Genomic DNA, 25499 nt, shown 5'->3' on the forward strand with positions numbered 1-25499 from the left:
TCTGGGGGAGGCAGTCGGAGGGAGTGGATGGTGGCAGGGTGGGGCTTCCCTCCCCGTGGAGCGTCCTGTTTTCTGAATGTTAAAGTACGGTCTCCCCACCATTCACAGCACTCACAGCACGCTGCCACATGAGGTCCCCCTCCTTCCTTTCCAGTTGGTAGTGGCCAAGGGAATGCTGGGAAATGTAGTTATTTCCCTGCTCCAGGGCTGGCTCTATAGGCAGGGAGCTAACCAAGGAACTACAGAGCCCCCTGTTGGTTCTCAGCTTCCCTGCCGCCCCTGCAAATGGGCTGCCCCAAGCAGGTGCTTGCTTTGCTTGTGCCTAGAGCCACCCCTGCTTGTTCTTGACAAATCCATGTTGGTTCTTACTTATCACCTATTATCCTCTAGCTTTTAATAAATTGGTAGATTCATCATTTTTTCCAGTATCTTTCTGGGTATTGAAGTTAGCCTGTCTGGTCTTTACTTCCCTGAGAACTCTTTTTTTTAAGTTTGCCCTTGTTATGAACCTCATTCACCCTCTATGAGTTCTGGAAGATTATCGCTAATGGTTCAGAGATTGCTTCAGCTAGTTTCTTAAGTACTCTAGGGTGAATTTCATCTGGCCCTGCAGAGTTTGCATAGATCTAACTTAGTAAATATTCTTTATCTATTATTTCCCTATTCTGGCCAGTGTTCCTTCCCTCTCATTAAAATTAACCAGTGTGAAGTATCTGTTCACAACTGACCTTTTAAATCCTGCATTCAGTAAAACTGAAGAGATGCCCATACTGAGTGGCTGGTTGCTAACATAATGGTCAGAGATGTCAGTGTCCTGGGGTTGTTAATAAGTCTTGCTGTAAGCAGCATCTAAGGTGGTGCAGCTGTAATGCCGAAGTCACATTCTGAGCAGTAGCTCTTCCTATCAGAAACAAACAGAAGAACAGATCTTCATCCAGCTCACAGTGTGGCTCCCTATGCGTGAGTTGGTGATGTCCAAGTCTCAGCTGTGACCTTAGCTCTTGTCTGCAGCTGTCGTCTTGGAGACGCAGACAGAACATCAGTCCTGTTCCAGGTGGTGCCGTAGTAACAGGGTTAACACAGAAAGAAGGTGGAAGAGGCGACTAATGACTATCCGTGCTTAATGGTGTCAGAGAGCGGGTGCTCAGGTCTAATGGTCAGAGCAGGACCTGCAGCCAAGAACCAGAGCTGCGGGTCAGAGCCAGGGCCAAATGCCAGCACCAAGGGTCAGAGCCAGAGGCAGGAGCCAGGAGTCGGAACCCAGGGTCAGAATCGGGCTCGGAGACGAAGCTGGAGATGAGGAATCGGAGCTGAGGGTCAAAACCAGGTTACCTTGAGAGAGACAAGGCAGGAGCAGGGCTGGACCAAGGCCGGAGCTACCATAGCTGTGGGCAAAAGCTTTGAGCAGCTACTGAACTGCCACTGCTGGGCTTAAGAGCCTCTCTGCTGACCCTTCCCACCAATCAGTCAGCTTGGTACAGGCTACCTGAGCTCGTTAGGTTGCCTGGAGACTGGCTCTGCTGCAGGCTCTGATTCCCTACAGATGGTCCTTGTTGATAGTGCCATATGGCAAGTTCTTCAAAGGAATGACTCCTTAGGACTTGGGGCTTTCCAGTCCTTCCATCCTGGTGTCCATAAGCTCAAGGTGAAGAGAGGCAAAGAAATACCAGCAAGCTCCTTCTCCTACGATCACTCTCATGTGTGGGTCTTACCAGGTCCCCTTTTCTTGTGGTTCCTCCTAGAGGAACAGTTCTGGTCCAATCCGTGTCACAAATGTGCTTCTTCCAAATAGGTCAACCTTCCACTGAGGAAAAAAACTGCATACACAAGTGGGTTTTGCCCATATAAAGTCAATTTCTGCTTAGTGACTTCCCCTTTCTCAGGTGTTTCCTGGTGGTTACCCCTGTCCCGTCTGGACTGTGGTGAGCAGTGTGGTGTGGTTCACCTGCCTTATTTCCTCTGTCTGCTTTAGAACAACACATTCCCTGTGGCTAAAGAATTTTTTTCCTCTCCTGTTTGCCATTGCCCAGTGGAGTCTATCATAGAATCATAGAATCCCATTGGGTAACAACATAGGGAAGGATGGGAGAAAGATCCTGGAGGCCAAATTTAGGCTCCATGAAACGCTTCCAGTTCCACGCATATGGCCAGTTAGACAGGCAGAAATGCAAGGTCTCAATGCATGGATGAGACGATGGCTTAGGGACAAGGAGGTTAGATTTATTTGGAACTGAGGAACCTTTTGGGAAAGGGGGAGTCTATTCAGGCAGGATGGGCTCCACCTAAACCAAAATGGAACCACATTGCTAGTACTTAAAATTAAAGAGGTCATAGAGCAGTTTTTAAACTAAAGGTTGAGGGAAAGCCCACATGTGTGGAGGAGCATGTAGTTTGGACAGACACATCCCTTAGGAGCGGATCTATTAATGGAGATTCTCTATGTTCTAGTACGGAGGTGGCTAAGGAGAGGATGGAAGATGATAAAATACAGGTAGGCTCTGATGAGAAACAGTCAAATAAAAAAGAGTCCCATTCAATTATATCATGTAATGGTAGACAGCTAAAAAGTGACAAGTTTTTAAAGCGCACAAATACCGATGCTGAAGTCTAAACAGTAAGATAGGTGAACTAGAGTATGTCGTATTACATGAGGGTATGGATATAATAGGCATCACAGTAACTTGGTGGAATGAGGATAATCAATGCGACACAGTAATACCAGGGTACAAAATATATCGGAAGGACAGAACAGGAAATGCTGATGAGGGAGTGGCAATAGAAAGCGTTGAGTCAAATGAAGTAAAAGACGGTTACTCACCTTTGTAACTGTTGTTCTTCGAGATGTGTTGCTCACATCCATTCCAGTTAGGTGTGCGCGCCGCGCGTGCACGTTCGTCGGAAACTTTTTACCCTAGCAACTCCAGTGGGCCGGCAGGTCGCCCCCTGGAGTGGCGCCGCCATGGCGCCCAATATATATCCCTGCCGGCCCACCCGCTCCTCGGTTCCTTCTTGCCGGCGACTCCGACAGTGGGGAAGGAGGGCGGGTGTGGAATGGATGTGAGCAACACATCTCGAAGAACAACAGTTACAAAGGTGAGTAACCGTCTTTTCTTCTTCGAGTGATTGCTCACATCCATTCCAGTTAGGTGAATCCCAAGCCATACCTAGGCAGTGGGGTCGGAGTGAGAAGTCGCGGCATGGAGCACTGCAGATCCGAAGGCCGCGTCGTCTCTTGACTGCTGGACCAGGGCGTAGTGGGAAGCAAAGGTGTGGACCGATGACCAGGTCGCTGCCTGACAGATTTCCTGGATGGGCACACGGGCGAGGAAAGCCAGCGACGACGCCTGCGCCCTGGTAGAATGCGCAGTCACACTGCCCGTAGGGACATGGGCCAAGTCATAGCAGGTCCTGATGCAGGACGTTACCCAAGAGGATAACCTCTGGGAGGAGATAGGAAGCCCTTTCATGCGGTCCGCTAGTGCCACGAAAAGCTAGGGGGATTTGCGGAAGGGCTTGGTCCTCTCCACGTAGAACGCGAGAGCCCTACGGACATCAAGCGAGTGGAGCTGCTGCTCCCTGCCTGAGGAGTGAGGTTTCGGGAAAAAAACCGGGAGGAATATCTCTTGGTTGACGTGGAAGGCTGAGACCACCTTGGGGAGAAAAGCAGGGTGTGGTCTCAGCTGCACCTTGTCTTTGTGGAAGACCGTATATGGGGGGTCTACCACAAGAGCCCGGAGTTCCGACACCCTTCTAGCTGAGGTGATAGCTACTAGAAAGGCCGTCTTCCAAGAGAGGTAAAGCAGGGAGCAGGTAGCTAACGGCTCAAAGGGGGGCCCCATGAGCCGGGACAACACCAGGTTAAGATCCCAGGTTGGAGCAGGGGGACGGACGTTAGGGTATAAACGTTCCAGCCCCTTAAGGAATCTAGACACCGTCGGGTGAGAAAAAACAGAGCGACCATCCGCACCCGGGTGAAAGGTGGAGATAGCTGCTAGGTGGACTCGCAACGACGATATGGCCAGACCTTGCCCTTTGAGGGACCAAATGTAGTCTAAGATGTCGGCTACCGAAACTTCCAAAGGGCGGAGATTTCTCTCCACGCACCAACAGGAGAAGCGTTTCCATTTGGCCAAATATGTCGCTCTTGTGGACGGCTTCCTGCTGCCCAAGAGCACCTCCCTCACCGGCGTGGAGCAGCGCAGCTCAGAGCCAGTCAGCCACGCAGGAGCCACGCCGCTAGGTGCAGCGACTGCAGGTCCGGGTGACAGAGGGTCCCGTGCTCCTGGGTAATCAGGTCCGGATGAAGGGGCAGGGGAACTGGGTCGGCTATGGTCAGGTCCGGCAGCATGGGGTACCAGTGCTGTCTGGGCCATGCCGGGGCTACCATGATCACGTGAGCCCTGTCCCTGCGCACCTTCAGAAGGACCCTGTGGACCAGAGGGAATGGGGGAAACGCATAGTACAGGTGGGTCGACCACTGGATGAGGAAGGCATCCGCTATCGACCCGGGCTCCCTGCCCTGAAAGGAGCAGAACGCTTGGCACTTCCTGTTCCCCTTGGACGCGAAGAGGTCCACCCGGGGATAACCCCACCTCCGGAAGATGGAGAGGGCGACGTCTGGGCGAAGGGACCACTCGTGTGACAGGAAGGATCTGCTCAATCGATCCGCCAGCGTGTTCCGTACTCCGGGGAGGAAGGAAGCCATGAGGTGAATGGAGTGGGCTACACAAAAGTCCCAGAGTCGTATCGCCTCGTGGCACAGGGAGGAGGATCTGGTGCCGCCTTGCTTGTTGATATAATACATGGTCGTCGTGTTGTCGGTGAACACCGCGACACAGCGACCCTGAAGCTGATGACAGAACGTTTGACAAGCAAGACGGACCGCTCTCAACTCCCGCATGTTGATGTGTAGCCCCACCTCCTCCTGGGACCACAGGCCCTGCGTCCTCAGGGTCCCTAGGTGGGCCCCCCAGCCGAGATCCGAGGCATCCGTTGTTAGGGACACCGAGGGCTGAGGTGGGTGGAAGGGGAGACCCGCACATAACACTGACTGGTCTAGCCACCAGCCGAGGGAATCTAATACCCTCTGGGGGATTGTGATTAACATATCTATCGGCTGTCTTGTCGGTCTGTAATGACTGATGAGCCACAACTGGAGGGGCCTCATGCGGAGCCGAGCGTAATCGGTCACAAAGGTACAAGCCGCCATGTGGCCTAACAGGGTTAGACATGTCCGCACTGACGTTAAGGGGGCTGTCCGCAGCCGTTGCACGATCGCCGACAAGGCCTGGAACCGCTGCAATGGCAGCAAGGCCCTGCCCACAGTGGCGTCCAGGACGGCCCCGATGAATTCCACCCTTTGTGTGGGAACCAGGGTGGACTTGTCCGTGTTTACCAAGAGGCCCAGAGTGGCGAACATGTCGGTGATCACGCGGACATGGCTGCAGACTTGTTGTTCCGACGTGCCCCGAATCAACCAATCGTCCAGATACGGAAACACGTGGATACGACTGCGCCGAAGCTGCGCCACAACAACTGCCATGCATTTCGTAAACACCCTCGGGGCCGTGGACAGGCCAAATGGGAGGACTGCAAATTGATAATGAAGAGGCCCCACAACAAAGCGAAGGAAACGTCTGTGACGTGGCCAGATGGCAATGTGAAAATACGCATCCTGCATGTCGAGGGCGGCGTACCAGTCTCCCGGATCCAGGGATGGGATAATGGTCCCCAGGGATACCATGCGGAACTTCAACTTCACCAGGTACTTGTTGAGCTCTCGCAGGTCGAGGATAGGCCTGAGGCCCCCCTTGGCCTTGGGGATCAGAAAGTAGCGGGAATAAAACCCCTTGCCCTTCTCGTTCTCCGGCACCGCCTCTATAGCTCCTTTGCCGAGGAGCGTCTGCACCTCCTGTCGAAGGAATTGCTTGTGAGAGGGGTCCCTGAAGAGGGACGAGGAAGGGGGGCGGGAAGGAGGAAATGAAACAAACTGCAGGCGGTATCCCGACTGCACCGTGCTTAAGACCCAGCGGTCTGATGTTATTAGGGACCACGCTGGGAGGAAAAACGAAAGGCGGTTGGAAAACGGGGGGGAAGGATCCATTGGGGAAACTGTTACTGCGCCCTCGGGCGCACCTTCAAAATGAAGGCTTAGGTCCAGGCGGGGGCTTAGAGGAGCCTTGGTTCTGCCCCCCTTGGTTCCCTGAGTGCCTGCGCCTTCCGTTCCTGCCGCGGCGCCTGTTAAGGTCCTGCTGCTGGCGGAACTGGGGATACGGCCTGCGCTGTTGTTGTTGCTGCGGCCGGAAGGGTCTGCGTTGCGTCACGGGTGTGTGCATCCCGAGTGACCGCATGATGACTCGGTTGTCTTTCAGACTCTTGAGTCTGGGGTCTGTCTTTTCCGAGAACAAGCCCTGGCCTTCGAAAGGAAGGTCCTGTATAGTGTGCTGGAGCTCCGGCGGAAGGCCAGAAACCTGCAGCCAGGAGATGCGAGGCATTGTTACACCCGACGCGAGGGTACGGGCAGCCGAGTCTGCAGCGTCCAAAGAGGCTTGCAAGGACATGCGTGCGACCTTGTTGCCTTCCTCCAAGATGGCCGTAAACTCTTGGCGAGCATCTTGTGGCAGCAGCTCCTTGAATTTGTCTGCTGCCACCCAGGAGTTGAAGGCGTATCTGCTCAGCAGGGCTTGCTGGTTGGAGACCCTGAGCTGCAGCGCCCCAGCCGGGTACACCTTACGGCCGAGGAGGTCCATCCGCCTGGCCTCCCTGGATTTGGGGGCTGGAGCCTCCTGGCCGTGACGCTCCTTATCGTTCACTGATTGAACCACCAGGGAACACGGAGTCGGGTGCACATGGAGGTACTCGTAGCCCTTAGAAGGAGCCATGTACTTCCTCTCGACGCCCTTCGCAGTAGGAGGAATGGAGGCCGGAGACTGCCAGATGGTGTTGGCGTTGGCCTGGATGGTTCGTATGAATGGTAGGGAGACTCTGGTGGGAGCGTCTGCCGAGAGGATGGTAACGATTGGATCCTCTATCTCCAAGACCTCCTCGGCTTGCAGACTCAGATTTTGAGCTACTCGCCTGAGGAGGTCTTGGTGCGCCCTGAGGTCCAGCGGGGGGGGGCTGTTGGAGGAGGTACCAGCCACCGCTTCATCCGGGGAGGAGGATGAGGAGACCCCCGGCAAGAGAGTGTCTAACGGCGGGTCTCCTTCGGCCCTCGCCTCTGCCTCAGGAGCCAACGCGGAGTCTTGATGCTTGGACCCTTCCTCCCCATCCGGGGAGGGAGGGGGGCGAGACAACGAGGCTTCAGGTGCCCTGCGCTCCGCAGTCGCCGGCCTAGCAGGGAGCTGTTGGGGGCCCTGGGCCTGATGGTATGCCCAGGGTGTCCAGAATCCCCACTGTTGCGGGCCTTGGTCCTGCTGTGGCGGATCGCTGAACAGCGCCGCCTGCCGGTCGGCGCCCAGCGCATACCCGCTGTCCGTTTGCGAAGATACGGACGGCTGTCTAGAGGGCCATGGCGGGGCGGACCCTGGATGGTAAGGGTCTGCGTGGGCCGGCACGGACGATCTTCTCGGTGCCGGAGACCGGTGCCGGGAGTCATATCGGTGCCGGGACCGGGACCGGGTTCTGTCACGGTGCAGGGATCTGGACCGGTACCGGGCGCCACTTCGGTGCCGGGATCGGGACCTGCCACCAGCTCGGTGCCGGGAGGTCGACCGGGACCGGGACCTGCCACCAGCTCGGTGCCGGGAGGTCGACCGGTGCGGTGAGTAATGTCTGGATCGGCTCCTGGAATCGCGGTGCCGGTATCGGCGGCTGGAGTCCGACCGCGATCGTCTTGATGTCGACCGGCGCCGCGAGTGCGACCGGTACCGCTGAGGGGAGCGGTGCCGGGACTGCGAGCGGCGGCGGGATCTGGAGCGACCGTGACATCGGGACCTGGATCGAGAACGTGAGTCCCGAGACGGTGCCGACATCATAGGCTTGCCTCTGGACACGACCCGCACCGGAGGTACCGGGGGTGGCAGCTGAGTGGGCTCAGTCATGGCTATGAGGTCCCGTGCCGAGGCGAAGGTCTCCGGTGTGGATGGCACCACTATCTCAACCCCAGATGTCATGGGGGAGCTTGGCGGCACCGGACTCGACGGACCCGCCGGGCCCGGAGTCGACGGTGCCGGCGGCGCCGCGGCCGATGTTGAGGCCGGGCGCTCCAGTCGGGTCTGCCTGGCCGGAGTAATAGACTTCGACGGCCTAGGCTCTGTCCCCGGTGCCGGAGAAGGTCGGTGCCGGGGGGTCTTCTCGGTGCCGGTGCGATCCGGTGCCGGCGCCGAGATCACGGCCTGCGAAGCCGCCGGGTCAAGTGCCGCCTCCATAAGGAGAGTCCGGAGCCTTTGATCCCTCTCCTTCTTTGTCCTTGGCTTAAAAGCCTTGCAGATGCGGCACTTGTCGGATCTGTGCGATTCCCCCAGGCACTTCAGGCACGCGTCGTGGGGATCGCTGGTAGGCATGGGCTTCTTGCAGGCCACACACTGCTTGAAGCCCGGCGAACCAGGCATGAGCCTGGTGCCGGGTGCCGGGAAGGGCTAAGCCCCCGGCGAAGAACTATTTACAAACTACTTAACTTAACTACTACTATCTACACTTAACAATCTAATTAACAACTACAATAGTGCTAGAGATAAACGATAGATAACAAGGAGAGCTAGGGACGTGGAGGACAGCTATGCCGCGCTCCACAGTTCCAACGACCGACACGGCGGTAAGAAGGAACTGAGGAGCGGGTGGGCCGGCAGGGATATATATTGGGCGCCATGGCGGCGCCACTCCAGGGGGCGACCTGCCGGCCCACTGGAGTTGCTAGGGTAAAAAGTTTCCGACGAACGTGCACGCACGGCGCGCACACCTAACTGGAATGGATGTGAGCAATCACTCGAAGAAGAATAACCCTAATTACTGAGCCTACCCAAAGTAACGGGCACATCTGGTAACAATGTGCCTCTGATTCCTGTACTGAACTGAGTAACGCACAGTGGAAAATATAATCCCAATTTCCACCACATGCATCTGAAGAAGTGGGTATTCACCCACGAAAGCTCATGCTCCAAAACGTCTGTTAGTGTATAAGGTGCCACAGGATTCTTTGCTGCTTTTACATAATCCCAATTGTACATGCAAATGAATGGGGTATAAATTAGCTGTTATCACTCAAGAAAGAGACCTCAGAGTCATTGTGCACAGTTCTCTGAAAGCATCTGCTCCACATGCAGTCAAAAAAGCTAACATGTTAGGAAACATTAGGAAGGGGATCGACAATAAGACAGTAAATATCATTATGCCACTATATAAATCTACAGTACCCCCACACCTTGAATACTGCGTGCAGTTTTGCTCATCTAATCTCAAAAAAGATATGTTAGAATTGGAAGAAGTACAGAGAAGAGCAACAAAAATTATTTAGTGTATGGGACAACTTCTCGTACAAGGAGAGATTAAAAAGACAGGCACTTTTCAGCTAGAAAAAGAGATGACTATGAGGGAATATGATCAAAGCCTATAAAATCATGACTGGTGTAGAGAAAGTCAATAAAGAAGTGTTATTTAGCCCTTCACATAACTCAGGAACAGGGGGTCACCCAATGAAATTAATAGGAAGCAGGTTTAAAACAAACAACGGAAACATTTCTTCACACAATGCAATCAGTCAATCTGTGGAACTCATTGTCAGGGAGATGTTGTGAAGGCCAAAAGTATAACTAGGTTCCAAAAAGAATTAGATGAGTTCACGGAGGATAGGTCCATCACTGGCTATTAGCTAACATGGTCAGGGATGCAACGCCATGATTTGGGTGTCTCTAAACCTCTGACTGCCAGAAGCTGGGGCTGGGACTGTCCAACAAGAGATGGTTCACTTGACAATTGCCTTGTTTTGTTCATTCCCTCTGAAGCATCTGGCCCCCACCACTGTTAGAAGACAGTATACTGGGCTAGATGAACCATTCTTCTGGGGGATCCTGGATAGCCACTCTTATGTTTTATGTTTTTAGCTGATTACATAGAAATTCAGCTTTAGCATCCTGGGAGTATAAGAACCAAGAATGCATTTGTGACACTGGCAGACCAGTCAACCTGTGTATGACCCATAATAACTTAACAAAAGGCACTTCTACTGTATCAAGACAGTTCACTTGCATGTGAATTTCAAAGAGATATATTAGACTAGCAATCATCAATTCATTCAAAAAGGAACAATAGATGCTAAGTGTATTTGTCTGTGGTTATTTATACCCGGCTAGAAGTTTCACAATGTAACCAAATTAGCTTGCAGATGCTAATTCCCTTTCATGGCTTAATTGCCTTAATTATGTATGCAAGGTGTTCAGTTAACCTTAAAATCAAAGATGTAAGACACTTCAGGAAACCAGTCATTTCTACATTATCTTCAGCTTAACTATCTGTGTTATAATGGAAGAACGGCTAATTACCTTATGTGAATGAATGTAACTAGTTTACTGTGTATGCACAGGAAATAGAAGATCTTCAAAGCAAAGTACAACGGGTCATCTGCATTGGGGGAAGGTCCTTCTGTGACAATTTCTGTGAGGTAGGCTTGTCAGCCTGCTAGAATAGCTATAAAAGGGAAGGCTTGGGCCTGATCCTATCATCTCTAGTCTGCTTAAACTTTGAACGGAGAAAGTGTGAGCCATAGGACAGAGATCTTCCAAATAATCATTTGGAATAACCTGGAGAATGCCTGGAAAAACTAACAGACTTTACATCTAAGATGCCTTTGGATTCTGATCTGTTGGGATGATTCCAGAGAGACTTTTACAAACTAGCAGTTTATTCCATCCCTGTTGTGATCCTGAACTATCAACATTGAAAGTCACTTGTCTGGATATTGATCTTTTAACCATTTGTAACTCTCTTCTTTCTTTTAACAAACAGCATGATATTTGGGAAAGACCTGAGATTCATATTGACCTGAGGATAAGCATCTGGGCCTTTATGATTAGTGAACCCCACATGTGGTGAATCAGATTTTCAGTAACCCCTCACTATATTAGATATAGAATATCAGGGTTGGAAAGGGCCTCAGGAGGTCATCTAGTCCAACCCCATGCTCAAAGCAGGACCAATCCCCACACAGATTTTTACCCCAGTTCCCTAAACGGTCCCCTCAAGGACTGAGCTCACAACCTGGGGTTGAGCAGGCCAATGCTCAAACCACTGAGCTATCCCTCCCCTCTCTTCCAAGACATGGATGTTTAGATGGGAGCCAAGGTCTGGAATGCCAAAAGGGGAAAGCGTTTGGCATCTTCTTAACTAGGGTGGAAGCTCTTTTGTTGTTGACTTGGTGAATCTAATTCTAGAATAAGCCATCAGTTTGGGGGATTGTCTGCCCTCTAATTCTTGCAGTCTGCCCGCAGTGTGGTCACAGCATTGTTGTGCAAACTTCTCTCTTATGGAAGCAGAGGGATCTTAGTCACCTTGAAATCCCAGCTGCTGCCCTGGAAGAGTTTTTCACGCATTTGCGTTGAGTGTCAGATCTGATAGAAGCAGAGAACTCAGCTCAAGGAAGAGTATGGCTATACTCACTGTGCTATGAACTGTCTCTTCATAGGCAGTCAGTAGCTGGGTGGTGGCCTGAAAGGCCCTTTCTCTCTCCCACTCCTTCCCTGAACTGAACCATGTCGCTAGGAGCTGTTGGTAGAGCAAGGGAATGGACAGAATTAGTACCATAAAATCCCTCCCAGAGTTCCTCTTAAACAGGTTTAATAGTCACTAAAATCCCTCTCCGAAGCATCTCACCTCCATGGAGCAAAGGAATTACATGTCTAATGGAAGAGCCCCTAATATATACAAGTCCCAGGGGCCAGATTGAAGCCAAAGGAGTTACATGAGAGATGAATCTGTGCCCGTCTATGTGATGTCTGCTGTAGACTGTCTGATGGGAGCTGTCTAGCACATCGCATGCTGTTTGATGTCTGCTGCTATGGTCTGTTTCCTGGGCAACTTCTCCCACATTGAGTGGCAGAATGACAGAGAGGAGCATTTCTTTTTATTAATTTGAATAAGAGCAGAGAAGTCCCCCCAGCCCAGGGCCGGTGCAACCATTTAGGCGACCTAGGCGGTTGCCTAGGGTGCTAGGATTTGGGGGGCACCATTTTCTTCCGCAGCAACTACGGCGGCTGGAACTTCGGCCGCCCTGGTCACCGCTGGTACTTAGGCGGAGGGAGCTGGGGCAGGGGAGTGCGGGGAGGGCCACCTGTAGCAAGTAAGGGGGGAGCGGCATGCAGCGGAACTCCCCGCCCCAGCTCACCCCTGCCCCGCCTCCTCCCTGAGCATGCCGTGGCTGCTTCACTTCTCCTGCCTCCCAGGCTTGCGGTGCTTGTTCACGGAGCAGGGGTGAGCTGGGGCCAGGGGGGTGCTTCAGGGCGAAGGGTGGGGGGTGGGGAGCTGCCGCGGGGGGGGTCGCCTCAGGGCGGGGGCACGGGGAGAGCTTCAAGGTAGAAGTTTTGCCTAGGGCACCAAACATCCTTGCACCGGCACTGCCCCAGCCCAGCTCCTTTTAGAACTTCATTTTTATACTGAAGGTGCATCAAACTCCCCACCCCTCAGCTCTTCATGATATTCTGTCCATGTCTGAGGAACAGGAAGTCTCCTCTGAATGAGTTTCCATACACGGGGCCTAACTCAACATTCATGAATTCCTCTTAGAAGAAGTGATCAGTTTCAGCTGGTTCTCTTGGATTTGGCTACTGCAGGGGTGATTTTCTTGCCGCTCCAAGTAGTGTCAACGACACTGTAAAAACTTGGTCCCAATCCAGCCCTGGCATGAAATGGCGAAGCTTCTGTGGATTTCAGTGGGGCATATGCCTGCTTAGCCCAGGAAGAATTTGATGCTTTCTCCCTAAAATTCACTCCATCGTGGAAAATTCCTCCACAACAGAAGCTTGCCCCCCTAAATCGCCAACTCTTCCCTGCTGTAACACAAGAAACAATCTCCACCACGGTTCAATGGTCTACTCACTTCAAACATTTCCTGGAACCAGTCTGAGGTTGGTTCTCCCTCCAGCAAAGTCTCCGTTAGCTTGCCAAGGGCTTCCAAGGACCTCACGTAGAGTGACTGAAACCAGAAGAGAAGGAATGAGGCTCAGCACAGATCATTTGTGTGTGTGGGCCGGGGAAAGCTAACCATGCCTTGCCAGGGAGGCTGTGTGTGACTGCCATCACCCAGTGCCTGCTGGGCAGAAATATAGTGGATGGTGCCAGAGGAGAATTGTTGTCACGTACTTGTATAAGCAGAGTATCCTTTGCTGTCTCACCTTCCTTTTTCATCATCTCCAAGGGAGGAAGGGGAAATAAACTTTTGAAGCACTGATCAAGGAGCTCACGGTTTTCCTCCAAGGTCAGAGATGGTTTCAGTTTGCTGGCAGAAGAAAGATAGAGAGAAAAGTCATGCATTAGACTCAGTACCACCTCCAAGTAAAAGAAATGGGTCCAATGACTAGAGATTGTCCCAATCTAGAACCCCAAGTGCAAACAACCCTTCACTTTGCACCTCTATTAAGTATTGGCTCATCTAGAAGTAAAGCTAAAACTTCAAGTCCCCTTTTTAGAGAAACCCACAAGCTTCCTTCCCCCTGCCAGCAAGCCAGACACCCAGGGCCGGTGCAACCATTTAGGCGGACTAGGCGGTTGCCTAGGGCGCTGAGATTTGGGGGCGCCAAAAAGCGCTCCCCAATTTTTTTTAAATGGTTGAGCAGCCACTGCTGCTAGGACAGAGAGGGAGTCTGAGCTTCCGGTGGGAGCTGGTAGCCCAGGGTCTCCCCTGGCTCAGGGCGCCGTCGGAGGGGGCGGCAGGCAGCTCCCGTGGACCTGCCGCAGTCATGCCTGCGGGCGGTCTGCTGGTCCGCGGCTCGGACGGAGCTGCCGCAGTGGTGCCTACGGACGGTCGGCTGCTCACACGGCTTGGGTGGACTGCCCGCAGGCACGACTGTGGCAGCTCCATCCGAGCCGCGGACCAGCGGACCGCCCACAGGCACCACTGCAGCAGCTCCACCAGAGCCACGGGACCAGCGCGCTGGGCGGCGAAATTGCCTTCCGCCTAGGGCGCTCAAAACCCTAGCGCCGGTCCTGCAGACACCTCCCTCCCCATCTGAACTCTGCTCCATTTTACTGCATGCCCCACAGCCTCCAGTCTTGTGTCTTTCAAGCACAAACCTCCAAATGGACACATTCAAATCCTTAAGAACTAAAGTCCTGCTGGTGAGCAGTGTAGTAAGTGAAAGTCCTAAGATGTAAACCTTGGTATCAGAGGCCTAGTATGAGACCTAAGGCCTGAAATAAAATAATGGTCAAGACTTTGCTAATATAAAGCAAAGTGAAGCTGTGAGCCAGAGGAAGGCCCTGCTCACACAAACTGGCAAGGAAAGGGCTGATGCTGCAAGAAGATACATACCTAAAAGGTACTGAACACTAGAGATCAGAACATTCACATACTTGCACATTCCACACAGATAACAAGGAACAGACTGACCCATCAAAATGACAGGGGCAAAAGGGTAATATGATGGATAGAGTTGTTTTGATGGAACCAATCTGTACAAGGTGAGAGGCGGCACCTTACTACGTAGAGGGGTTGCACCTTACCGCGTAAAGGGGTTGCACCTCAATACGTCAGGAGTGATGTGTAACTTGTTTGTACCTGTGTATAAGAATGCATCCTTGGGGCAGTGTCTTTGTCCGGCCTGGGAGGCAGTGGAAAGTCCCGCCACTAACTGAGCCGAGTCCACTGACCGTGGGTACATATTCGCAGTATGCTCGGTAGACTAAGTAATCTGCGGAGAACTACTACTGTATCCAATACGGCAATAAACCTGGCCGACGGGCCTTCGTACCTTACTAGACTCTGTGGTTATTGGGGGTTCTCTTTGGATCTGCTGTGTCAGCTATCTGCACAGAGCTGGGGCAGCACACAGAGGGAACACACGCATGCAGCCGAGTGATACCACCAAGGAGAGAGCAGAGCACCACACCGGTAGCTTCTGACAACATCTCTGACAACAAGCAGCATGTGAGCCACAGGGCCACCCAGAGGATTCAGGCGACCTGGGGTCTTTGGTGACGGGGAATTGCCGCCGAAGACCCAGCGCTTTGGCGGTGGGTCCCGGGGCGGAAGGATCCCCCGCCGCTGAATTGCCGCCGAAGACCTGAAGTGGCAGAAGCTCTGGGGGCCCAGGCCCTGTGAGAGTTTTCCAGGGCCCCTGGAGTGAATGACTCTGCTCCAGGGGCCCTGAAAAACTCTCGTGGGGGCCCTTGCGGGGCCCGGGGCAAAATGCCCCACTTGCTCCCCCCGGGCGGCCCTGGTGAGCCAAACTCTGCAGGCATGAGACTGCTCCCAACCTGACACTCATGAATTAACAAATAAGAAGGCATCACAGTGCCAGGAAATATGGCAGAAAATAGCCTACCTCAGATGTCCAATGGCAAGAATTGCCTTGTAGCGAACTGGAGATGCCAGGGAATCCAGTGGTTCCTTTTTAATGAAGTCCTGAAATGCATGAATAGGGACATCAAAAATGGGAAATGGATTTGAAAGGCAGAGAGGCCTTCCTCTCACCCCCTGAAACAGGGCCATCTGCCAGACCTGGAATAAACAGACACAGTGCTCAGCAGGTTCTCTGCCTCAGAAATGAACCGTAGGGCCATCTGCAGGCTATACAGAGGACAGAAAGAGAACTCACAAGACACAAGCCGTTCCTTCCAGTTACAGCCCACAAGATGTCAGCATCCCTGCCAAGCTCAGAGTGGACCCAGCATTCTGGGTGCCATGCACGTAGCGCATGAGACTGCAGTAGTACAATCACAGCCAATGGATAAAATAACATCCCCCTGGAAAACCAGTCTTATTACATTACAACAAACGCCTAATCACTCACCAGCATGTGGCCAAGGAGCTCCAGTTTGTAAGAGAATTCGAACTCCTGGGAGTCTCCAAGATGGCACAGCTAATCTCCATGACATTGTGGATGAGAGTTAATTTTAGGTACATGTCCTACATAATCCAGAAGGAGAAACAAGAGAATGTGGATGAGAAGCTGAGGTCTGGTCCACACTACAGTGTTAAATCGATTTAAACAGCATTAAATTGATTTAACGCTGTACCCGTCCACACTACAAGGCACTTTAAATCGATTTTAAGGGCTCTTAAAATCGATTTCTGTACTCCTGCCCAACGAGAGGAGTAACCCTAAAATCAATATTACTAAATCGATTTAGGGTTAGTATGGACGGAAATCGAAGTTATTGGCCTCCGGGAGGTATTCCACAGTGCACCAGTGGCCGCTCTGGACAGGTAAATGAACTCTACTGCACTGGCCAGGTATACAGGAAAAGCCCCGCGAACTTTTGAATTGCATTTCCTGTTTGGCCAGCATGGAGCTCTCAGCAGCACAGGTAACAATGCAGTCTCCTGAGAATAGGAAAAGAGCTCCAGCGTGGAACACACAGGAGTTATTGGATCTGATAGCTGTATGGGGAGAAGAGTCTGTGCTATCAGAACTGCGTTCCAGAAGACGAAATGAAAAAACTTTTGAAAAAATTTCTAATGCCATGAGGCAGAGAGGCCATACCAGGGACTCAGTGCAGTGCAGAGTTAAAGTCAAGGAGTTCAGACAAGCCTACCAGAAAACCAAAGCAGCAAACGGCAGATCCGGATCAGGGCCCAAAACATGCCGCTTCTACGCTGAGCTGCATACAATTTTAGGGGGCCGCGCCACGACAAGCCCTCCCTTGTCCGTGGATTCCGAGGTGGGGGTAATAATCTCACCCATGGATGAGGATTCAGCAGAGGGGGAAGATGAGGAGGAGGAAGAGGAGGACGAGCTTGCTGAAAGCACACAGCACTCCATTCTCCCCAACAGCCAGGAGCTTTTCGTGACCCAGACAGAATTAAACTCCCAGCCCTCCCAAGCCACTAGCCCAGACAGTGAAGCAACCTCTGGTGAGTGTACCTTTGTAAATATAAAACATAGTTTAAAAGCAAGCGTTTTTTAATGATTGATTTGCCACGAGGGTTTGCATGCATTAGCTGGCATTAAAGTTACTGGAAAAGTCTGTTAACATGTCTGGGGATGGAGCGGAAATCCTCCAGGGACATCTCTATGAAGCACTCCTGGAGGTACTCCAAAAGCCTTTGCAGAATGTTTCTGGGCAGGGCAGCCTTATTCCATCTTCCATGGTACGAAACTTTACCATGCTATGCCTGGAGCACGTAATCGGGTATCATTGCATGACAAAGCCTAGCTGCGTATGGTCCCGGTGATTGCTGGCATTCAAGAAGCATAATTTCTTTCTCTCTGTCTGTTATCCTCAGAAGAGTGATATCATTCATGGTCACCTGGTAAAAATTAATGTATTTTATTAAGGGGACAGAGATGCCCATTCCTACAGTGCTGCCTTCCTGCGGCTTAAAAGAAATCCTTCCCTTGCAGGTAGCCATGCGGGGGGAAGGGAAAAAGCTGCCCATTCCTACAGGGAGGTGTCTTAATGGCGCTGAGCTTTTTAGCATTTGGCCAGCAGGAATTTTCCCTGCTAATAGCCACGCGGTGGGGGGGGGAAGGGACAGGGTGGGGTGATTATCAGTGATCTGCCATTATAGCAGACATGCGGAGTGGGTGGGGGGAACACAATTCACTTAGGGCTACAGTATTTCCTCTGCTGCTCCTTCTAAAGGCATAAGAAAAAAAGCAAAAGATGTGCTTTTTAGCAGTTGGCTGGCCAGCAGGAATTTTCCCTGCTAATAGCCACGCGGTGGGGGGTGGGGGAAAGGGACAGGGTGGGGTGATTATCAGTGATCTGCCATTATAGATGTAGGCCTTACCATGACCGCATGCAAGCTGAATTGTAATCCCCGGACCTGCGTCTGTGTTGATCTGTTACACCACAGCCACAGGCACTAAATACTAAAAGAATCCAAAGGCAACCTTGTACTGAAGTGACGTGCTACGTACGGTGAATAGTGTAGTTCACTGTGAAAGAGTATAACCATTGTTCTGTGAAATGTATCTCTTATAATTCTTCTATCACTATTTTCCCCCACTCATGCAGCTGCAAATTTTTCAAGCCTCCCTACTCCATCCTGAAGGCTAGCTCAGATAAGGTGGAGGAAGAAGAGGACACGAGATGAAATGTTCACAGAAATCATGGCAGTAACCCGCAATGAAAGAGCTCATCTGGGGGAGTGGAAGGACGTGGTAGCAAAGTACAGGAAAGATGTCAGTGAACATGAGGACAGGAGGGACCAACGTGAGGACAGGAGGGACCAACGTGAGGATAGGAGAGACGCTCGAGATGAGATGTGGTGGCAGGAAGATCAGAGGTGTAGGCAGCAAGATCAGCGGTGGCGGGATGCAACGCTGGAGCTGCTGCGCGATCAAACTGACATCCTCCGACGTCTGGTGGATCTTCAGGAAGAGCTGCGGGGTCACAGAGTGCCACTTCAGCCCATGTTTAACCTCCCTCAGTACTCACCATGTTCCATATCTTCCACACCCAGACGTGTAAGAACGCGTGGGGGAAGGCTTTCTGCACCCGCCCCGTGGACAGTCCAACCAAAAGGCTGTCATTACATTGAAATGTGTTTAGTGGCCTTTTTCTTCCCTCCTATCCTCCTCCCAAACCACTCCCAGGGTACCTTGTTATTTCTCTTACTCTTTTTATAATTACATGCTTTTTAAACCAAGTGGGAGGGTGGGTTGCTTACAGGGAATGACTTTTAATAAAGAATACAAGCTTTTTAAACGATAGTAACTTTATTTCCATAAGCAAGCTGTAATGGAAGGGGGAGGTAGGTTGCTTGCAGCAGGAGTCAATACAGGGGGGAAATTCATGCAGAGGAAACAAACACAGCAGTCACATTGTACCCTGGCTCATGATGAAACTCGTTTTCAAGGCTTCCTTAATGGCCTTTTTCTTCCCTCCTATCCTCCTCCCAAACCACTCTCGGGGTACCTTGTTATTTCTCTTACTCTTTTTATAATTACATGCTTTTTAAACCAAGTGGGAAGCTGGGTTGCTTACAGGGAATGACATTTAATAAAGAATACAAGCTTTTTAAACAATAGTAACTTTATTTCCATAAGCAAGCTGTAATGGAAGGGGGGGGTAGATTGCTTGCAGGAGGAGTCAATAAAGGGGGGAGGTTCATGAAGGGGAAACAAACACAGCAGTCACACCGTACCCTGGCCCATGATGAAACTCGTTTTCAAGGCTTCTCTGATGCGCACCGCTTCCTGGTGTGATCTTCTAATCGCCCTGGTGTCTGGCTGCGTGTAATCAGCGGCCAGGTGATTTGCCTCAGCCTCCCACCCCACCAGAAAGATCTCCCCCTTACTCTCACAGAGATTGTGGAGCACACAGCAAGCAGCAATAACAAAGGGGACATTGGTTTGGCTGAGGTCTGAGCAAGTGAGTAACGTTCTCCAGCGCCCTTTTAGACGGCCAAATGCACATTCCACCACCATTCTGCACTTGCTCAGCCTGTAGTTAAACAGCTCCTGACCACTGTCCAGGCTGCCTGTGTATGGCTTCATGAGCCATGGCATCAAGGGGTAGGCTGGGTCCCCCAGGATAACGACAGGCATTTCAACATCCCCAACTGTTATTTTCTGGTCTGGGAAGTAAGTCCTTTGCTGCAGCCGTTTAAACAGAGCAGTGCTTCTGAAGACACGAGCGTCATGAACCCTTCCTGGCCATCCCACGTGGATGTTGGTGAAACGTCCCTTGTGATCCACCAGTGCTTGCAGCACCATTGAAAAGTACCCCTTGCGCTTTATGTACTGGGTGCCCTGGTGCTCCGGTGCCAAGATAGGGATATGGGTTCCATTTATGGCCCCCCCACAGTTAGGGAATCCCATTGCAGCAAAGCCATCCACTATGACCTGCACGTTTCCCAGAGTCACAACCTTTCGTAGCAGCAGCTTAATGATTGCTTTGGCTACTTGCAACACAGGAGCCCCCACAGTAGATTTTCCCACTCCAAATTGATTCCCGACTGACCGGTAGCTGTCTGGCGTTGCAAGCTTCCAGAGTGCTATTGCCACTCGCTTCTCCACTGTGAGGGCTGCTCTCATCCTGGTATTATGGCGTTTCAGGGCAGGGGAAAGCAAGTCACAAAGTACAAAGAAAGTGCTCTTACGCATGCGAAAGTTCCGCAGCCACTGCGAATCGTCCCACACCTGCAAAGCTATGTGGTCCCACCAGTCTGTGCTTGTTTCCCAGGCCCAAAATCGGCGATCAATGGGTAGAACCTCCCCCATTACCATCAGGAGCTCCAAAGCGCGGGGGCCCACGGTTAGGGAGAAATCAGTCTCCAGGTCCTCATCACTCTCGTCGCTGCACTGCCATAGCTGCCTCCTCCTCTCCTGCGTTTGCAGTTCATGGTTCACCATAGACAGCATGAGAATGCATGAGGCATTTACAACGTCCACAATCGTGCTATTGAGCTGAGCAGGGTCCATGCTTGCTGTGCCATGGCGTTTGCTCAGTTCACCCAGTAAAAAAGGCGCGAAATGGCTGTCTGCTGCTTTCAGGAAGGGAGGGGTGAGGCTGTACCCAGAACCACCCATGGCAGTGATTTTTGTCCCATCAGGCACTGGGGTAGTAACCCATAATTCCAAGGGTCAGGGAAGACTGCGGGAACTATGGGATAGGTACCCACAGTGCAACGCTCCGGAAATCGATGGTAGACTGGGACCATGGACACACACCACCGAAGTACTGTGCCCTAGTGTGGACATGTAAAATCGATTTTATAAAACCTGTTTTATAAAACCGGTTTTAATCATTTCGATTTTATTCTGTAGTGTAGACGTGGCCTGAGAGAAGAACCATAGTCCAGAAGATAAAGATCAGGAATTAAATCTAGCCTCAGGGAAGGAGAGAGGTGCCCACAGACCCCAGAAGGTAGAGGACCCTGGCTCTGCACCCACCTCAGAAGAAGAGAAAACCCAGGTTCAAATAAATAAATCCAGGTCCACTTACACCAGAGCAGCCAGGACTCCTGCTTGATGTAGCAAGGAAACCTAGCTCTGCAATTTAAACAAGAAACTTGCGTACAGAAAATGCAAAAGCTGAGGGCAGATAATTTAGAATGTACCTTGTTCGCAACAGTGATGCCCAGCACCTGAAAAACGAAATGCAAAACAGCTATTAGAAATGTAGATAGTCCCACATAACACACATCCTCAAAACGTCCTGACTGGTGAATATGGAGCAGAGAGAAGTCACTATTGTTAAATCTTCCAAAAGGCAGGAAATGTATCCAGAGGGGGTGTTCTGCAGAGGTCAGTATCAGGGGCCATCCTCCATAATATTTGCATTTGTGAACTACTGGAAGATCTCAGTTTGGTTCAACTGTTTTTGGCAATACCTAAGTGAGAGTCTCAGTTAGACAAGGCAGAACTGAATGGCAAAGTGATGTGGAGAGGTTGCACTGAGATGAGAGTCAGGACCAGCAGTCAGACACCTGGGGAACTGAAATAACCGAGCACACAGACAAACAATAAGACAGATAAGAGGTAAGGGAAGTAGTGAGTCCAAGAAACAGCATGACACTAAATCAACTAAATACAGGCTAACACTAGTCTCTCTTGGGTAGTAAAAGATAGAGCTAGATATACATCCATATAAGGGGAGTTAGAGTGTTATTCTGAATAGCCTGAGTGTCACTGCATCTGAATTACTGTGTAGCTGGCATCTACAGAATTTCAAAAGAATATAGAAAACTAGAGAAAATACAAAGAAGAGCAACAAAAATGATGCAACATGTGACAGCTCACGCTCTATCCATTACAGTTTTAAATTTGAGTTCTGTGACACTTATCACGCAAAAGCTCTTATCTGACAACTGGCTCTGTAATGGAGAAGGATGTTCCCTGTGATGTCTGCCTCTACTCGGGAAAGAAGCTGGTCTTTTGGAGCATGGACAGCCACGCTGCTGTAGGTCAGCATCAGGGTGCTGCGAGTCTTGCCTCTCTTCCCATGGTGGTAGTCCTAGACAATCAGAAAGTTCTTCTGATTCATTTTGCTTTGGAATTCTGATCTGCTGCTGACCAAGGAATTCCTCACAGCAGCAATAGCAGCTTGCACTTGCAAAGCTCTTTTTAGCCAAAGATCTCAAACCACTTGCAAAAAGTATTTAAGCAATATAATAATAACTGTGAGGTGTGGAGAGATTAGTATCTCCATCATTCCCACTAGGTAACTCTGACACAGAGAGCCTAAAATGCTGAACCTACAGGAGCGAAGTACACGGGAGCTTAGTCATTGACACTGGTGGGTACAAGATCAGGCGCTAAATGTCTTGCCTAAGGCTGCACAGTGAGTAAATGGCAGAGCCAGCAGTGGAAGCCCAGAGGCCTAGTCTCCTGCTCTAGCCTCTAGATCAGTGGTTTTCAACCAGGGCTACTTGTGTATCCCTGAGGGTCTGCAGAGGTCTTCCAAGGGGTTTATTAACTCATCTGGATATTTGCCTAGTTTTACAGCAGACTACAAAGAATGCAAGTACAATATTTATATTTCAGTTGATTTATTTTATAATTATGTGGTAAAAGTGAGAAAATAAGCAATTTTCAGTAATAATGTGCTATGATACTTTTTAATAATTTTATGCCTGATTTTGTAAGCAAGTAATTTTTAAGTGAGGTGAAATTTAGGATACACAAGACAAATCAGATTCCTGAAAGCGGTACACTAATCTGGCCAGGTTGAGAACCACTGCTCTGAATCAGATGTTCCATAATTGTCACCCATAGACCACTGGTGGTCTACCTAAAGCAGGTTGCTTGGCCATATGTTGCTTGCAACACCTCCTCATTTCCAGCTACTAACTGGGATTAAAAAAATGCTAAAAATACCTTAAATGCTTTTCCATGCAAACCACTGAGGTAGTTCCCACACATTGTGCATGGGAGGGGCACTCAAGCCATGAGACGTCAGATGATAAAAATCATTTGAGAGAACCCCAGCTCCAGATTGAGCTCCTCTCTGCTTAACTGCAGGCATCGCGTAGAATGCATACACTGGGGGACAATGCTAGCTGACCAGAGGAGACACTACCCCAGCGCTGGTGCCCCTGCTTTAGAGGGAGAGGAAGTTTGAGAGAACCCCCTGGCTCCTTTACCTTCAGGCAGCTGATGAACCCAGAAATCTTAACCTTGTTCATTGCAGCCCCAAACTCCTGAAGTGCGTTCAAGGTGAGGTCCAGATGGCTCTCAGCAGAGAATGCGAGGATGGAAATGACTCCCTGTCACCCAAGAAAAATACTGGTTAGGATCTAACCCACGAGTCCATTCCTTTCACCTGGAGCGGTGTAAAGCGCCAGTCAGGCGTGAGACACATGGGGAGCGGGGGCTGAGTGAAATAGCAATGAAGAGGCTATGAAGTGAAATGGCATCTGTCCCAGGCCAACTCAGAGCTGAGCTCCACAGGGAGCATACAGGGATTATTTGGTAAAGTGGGGAGAGGGACAGAGTCCTCACCTGTCTCTCAGGGACTTCCATATAATCTGTTGTTGTCAAAAAATCATTAAGCTGTGATTTAACATGGACCAGGTCCTGACAAACTGCTAAGGACGTTCCTAGCGCCTTATACAGGAAATTCTGAAAGAAAGAGACCAGCACTGAGATATCAGTAACACAACGTGCCTGTCAGTACAGACCCAGCTCAGCAACACTCAGGAAAGAACAAGATAGCCAAGTCCAAGCACCCATACTGCAGAAACATCCCATCATCTAGCCCAGCCAGAGAACCAACAATGCAGCACAGACAAGCAGCCTGTCCAAGCAAATACTGGAAGGGCAGGGGGGCAAGAGAGCAGGGAACAAGTAAGAATAAATTTGTTATGCAGAATAAAATATAAAGTAATGAGGCCTTGAGAGAAGCCTTATGTAGCCCCCCAATCAGAATTTCAAGGGAAATTAACTAGAAACGAAGCCTTAACAGAGAACAAACCTTCTCATGGGAGGGGCTGGCGTAGCCGGCCATCTGCTGGCTCAACTCAAGGCTTATCTGCCTGCTCCAGGCACTGTCGTCTATCATCTCCAGAGATGTTCCTAGGAACTGAGTGTAAAACAAGAGTTAAAGCAGAGGGTTAATTGCAAAAAATTGAGGGCTGTTGTGGGGTTTGTTTGTTTATTTGTTTGGTGTTTTTCTTTTCTTCCTTGTTTTCTCTTGTAAACTTTCCAATATTCAGGTGTCATGGGAAGGTTATTTCCCCATTGAGAACTATAAACATCAACAACCCAGACTTCCTCTGCTGTTGTTCTTTAACCTTTGCCTGATGATTCCTCTCAGTCCCCAAACCCAGATGGACAATGAATTGGAGAATGAGACCGAGCCAAGAAATCTGACCATTGAGGAGTGATTATATAGTGGATGGAGGATGGGTCTAATAAACTTTGAACAAAGGGACCTGGACTACAAAGGACCAGGAACCTTCTCTGAAGTGCTCTGGACCCTTTATGCCACCTCCCGAGGGTCCCCAGGGTTGTGCGGTACCTCACTACCACCTGCCCTTAGCATGAGGAAGCCTTCTCTGTGCTCTGCCAGTCACAGGAAACACAAACACGCCCTTCTCACCCCATCCAGATTCCACTGTCCTTCCACAGATAAGCAATCGCAACAGTCCAACTGCCGAGCCCACTCTGCAGCCCCACAATGTCCAGTGCCTGTTCCACTGGATACTCACAGAATTCATAGGCGTGCTACAGACCACCCCTTGCCAGTTTCACCTCAGAGTCACCGCTCCATTTCACACACTTAGATACATTTATAGTGAAAACAAGCAGAGTTCAATTCACAAAGATCAGAGAGTTGAGAAGGAGCAAGTAAAATTAATGCAAACATGGTTATGTCAAAATAAAATCATAACACACTTCTAGAGCTTATACTTAGATAACCAAACATTCCCCTGTCTCACAAAGGATAGCTCCCCCAAATCTCTCTCCCAGCATGAAACAACCAGACCAAAGGTGATCCTCCATTCATAAGACAAGCCAGCTGGCCGTTCGTCCAATAGGTGAAGGATACCTGGTGCCGGATACCTCTGGACTTCCAGAAAGGGTTCCAAGCATCCATTGTCTTCACTGGTAAACAGCATACCCCCTATTGTTTGTTTGTTTTTCTTGTATCAAATCTCCTCTGGAGACTTCGCAATCACTTGATTAGAATTTTCCTCTATTGATTAGCATCCACTGTGAATAATTATTCTGTCTACATACAGCCATTCAGGCAGATAAGCATCTCCTGCCTGAAAGAAACTTGTTTATCACTTTCTGGTGACCAGCCCCAACTCACACACCTTAAAAGCATCAATTTCAGTACACAACCATAACATCTTATATATTCTCCATCCAGACACTGTGCAATGATTATGATGAGCCGTGTGGCACAGGTATCCAGCAAAGGCTTTACATAACACCCTTTGATTATATAGAGAT

General features: G+C 50.5%; 1 protein-coding gene across 1 annotated transcript; it reads right to left on the minus strand.

Annotated features, from left to right (window-relative positions):
- Nucleotides 1-1157: 1157 nt before the first annotated feature.
- LOC127035547 (maestro heat-like repeat-containing protein family member 2B) lies at nt 1158-24801 on the minus strand. The gene is made up of 11 exons (XM_050925554.1): nt 24749-24801; nt 24013-24120; nt 23541-23660; nt 23183-23305; nt 21901-22053; nt 21158-21184; nt 15939-16054; nt 15647-15715; nt 13291-13426; nt 13028-13123; nt 1158-1310 (listed from the first exon to the last, which is right to left on the minus strand). Exons 1-11 carry the CDS (start codon nt 24755-24757, stop codon nt 1158-1160), a joined length of 1110 nt encoding a protein of 369 aa, XP_050781511.1. The 5' UTR covers nt 24758-24801.
- Nucleotides 24802-25499: the final 698 nt, after the last annotated feature.

Source organism: Gopherus flavomarginatus, chromosome 16 (genome assembly GCF_025201925.1).
Source record: "Gopherus flavomarginatus isolate rGopFla2 chromosome 16, rGopFla2.mat.asm, whole genome shotgun sequence".
NCBI lineage: Eukaryota > Metazoa > Chordata > Testudines > Testudinidae > Gopherus > Gopherus flavomarginatus.

Bases quoted from the DNA above. Each gene is read 5' to 3' on its own strand.
- LOC127035547 (XM_050925554.1), bottom strand. The intron at 23,661-24,012 runs GTTTGTTCTCTG...TCTTTCTTTCAG, and splicing joins CCAGCCCCTCCCATGAGAAG to AATTTCCTGTATAAGGCGCT. The intron at 16,055-21,157 runs GTACATTCTAAA...TGGATTATGTAG, and splicing joins GCATCACTGTTGCGAACAAG to GACATGTACCTAAAATTAAC.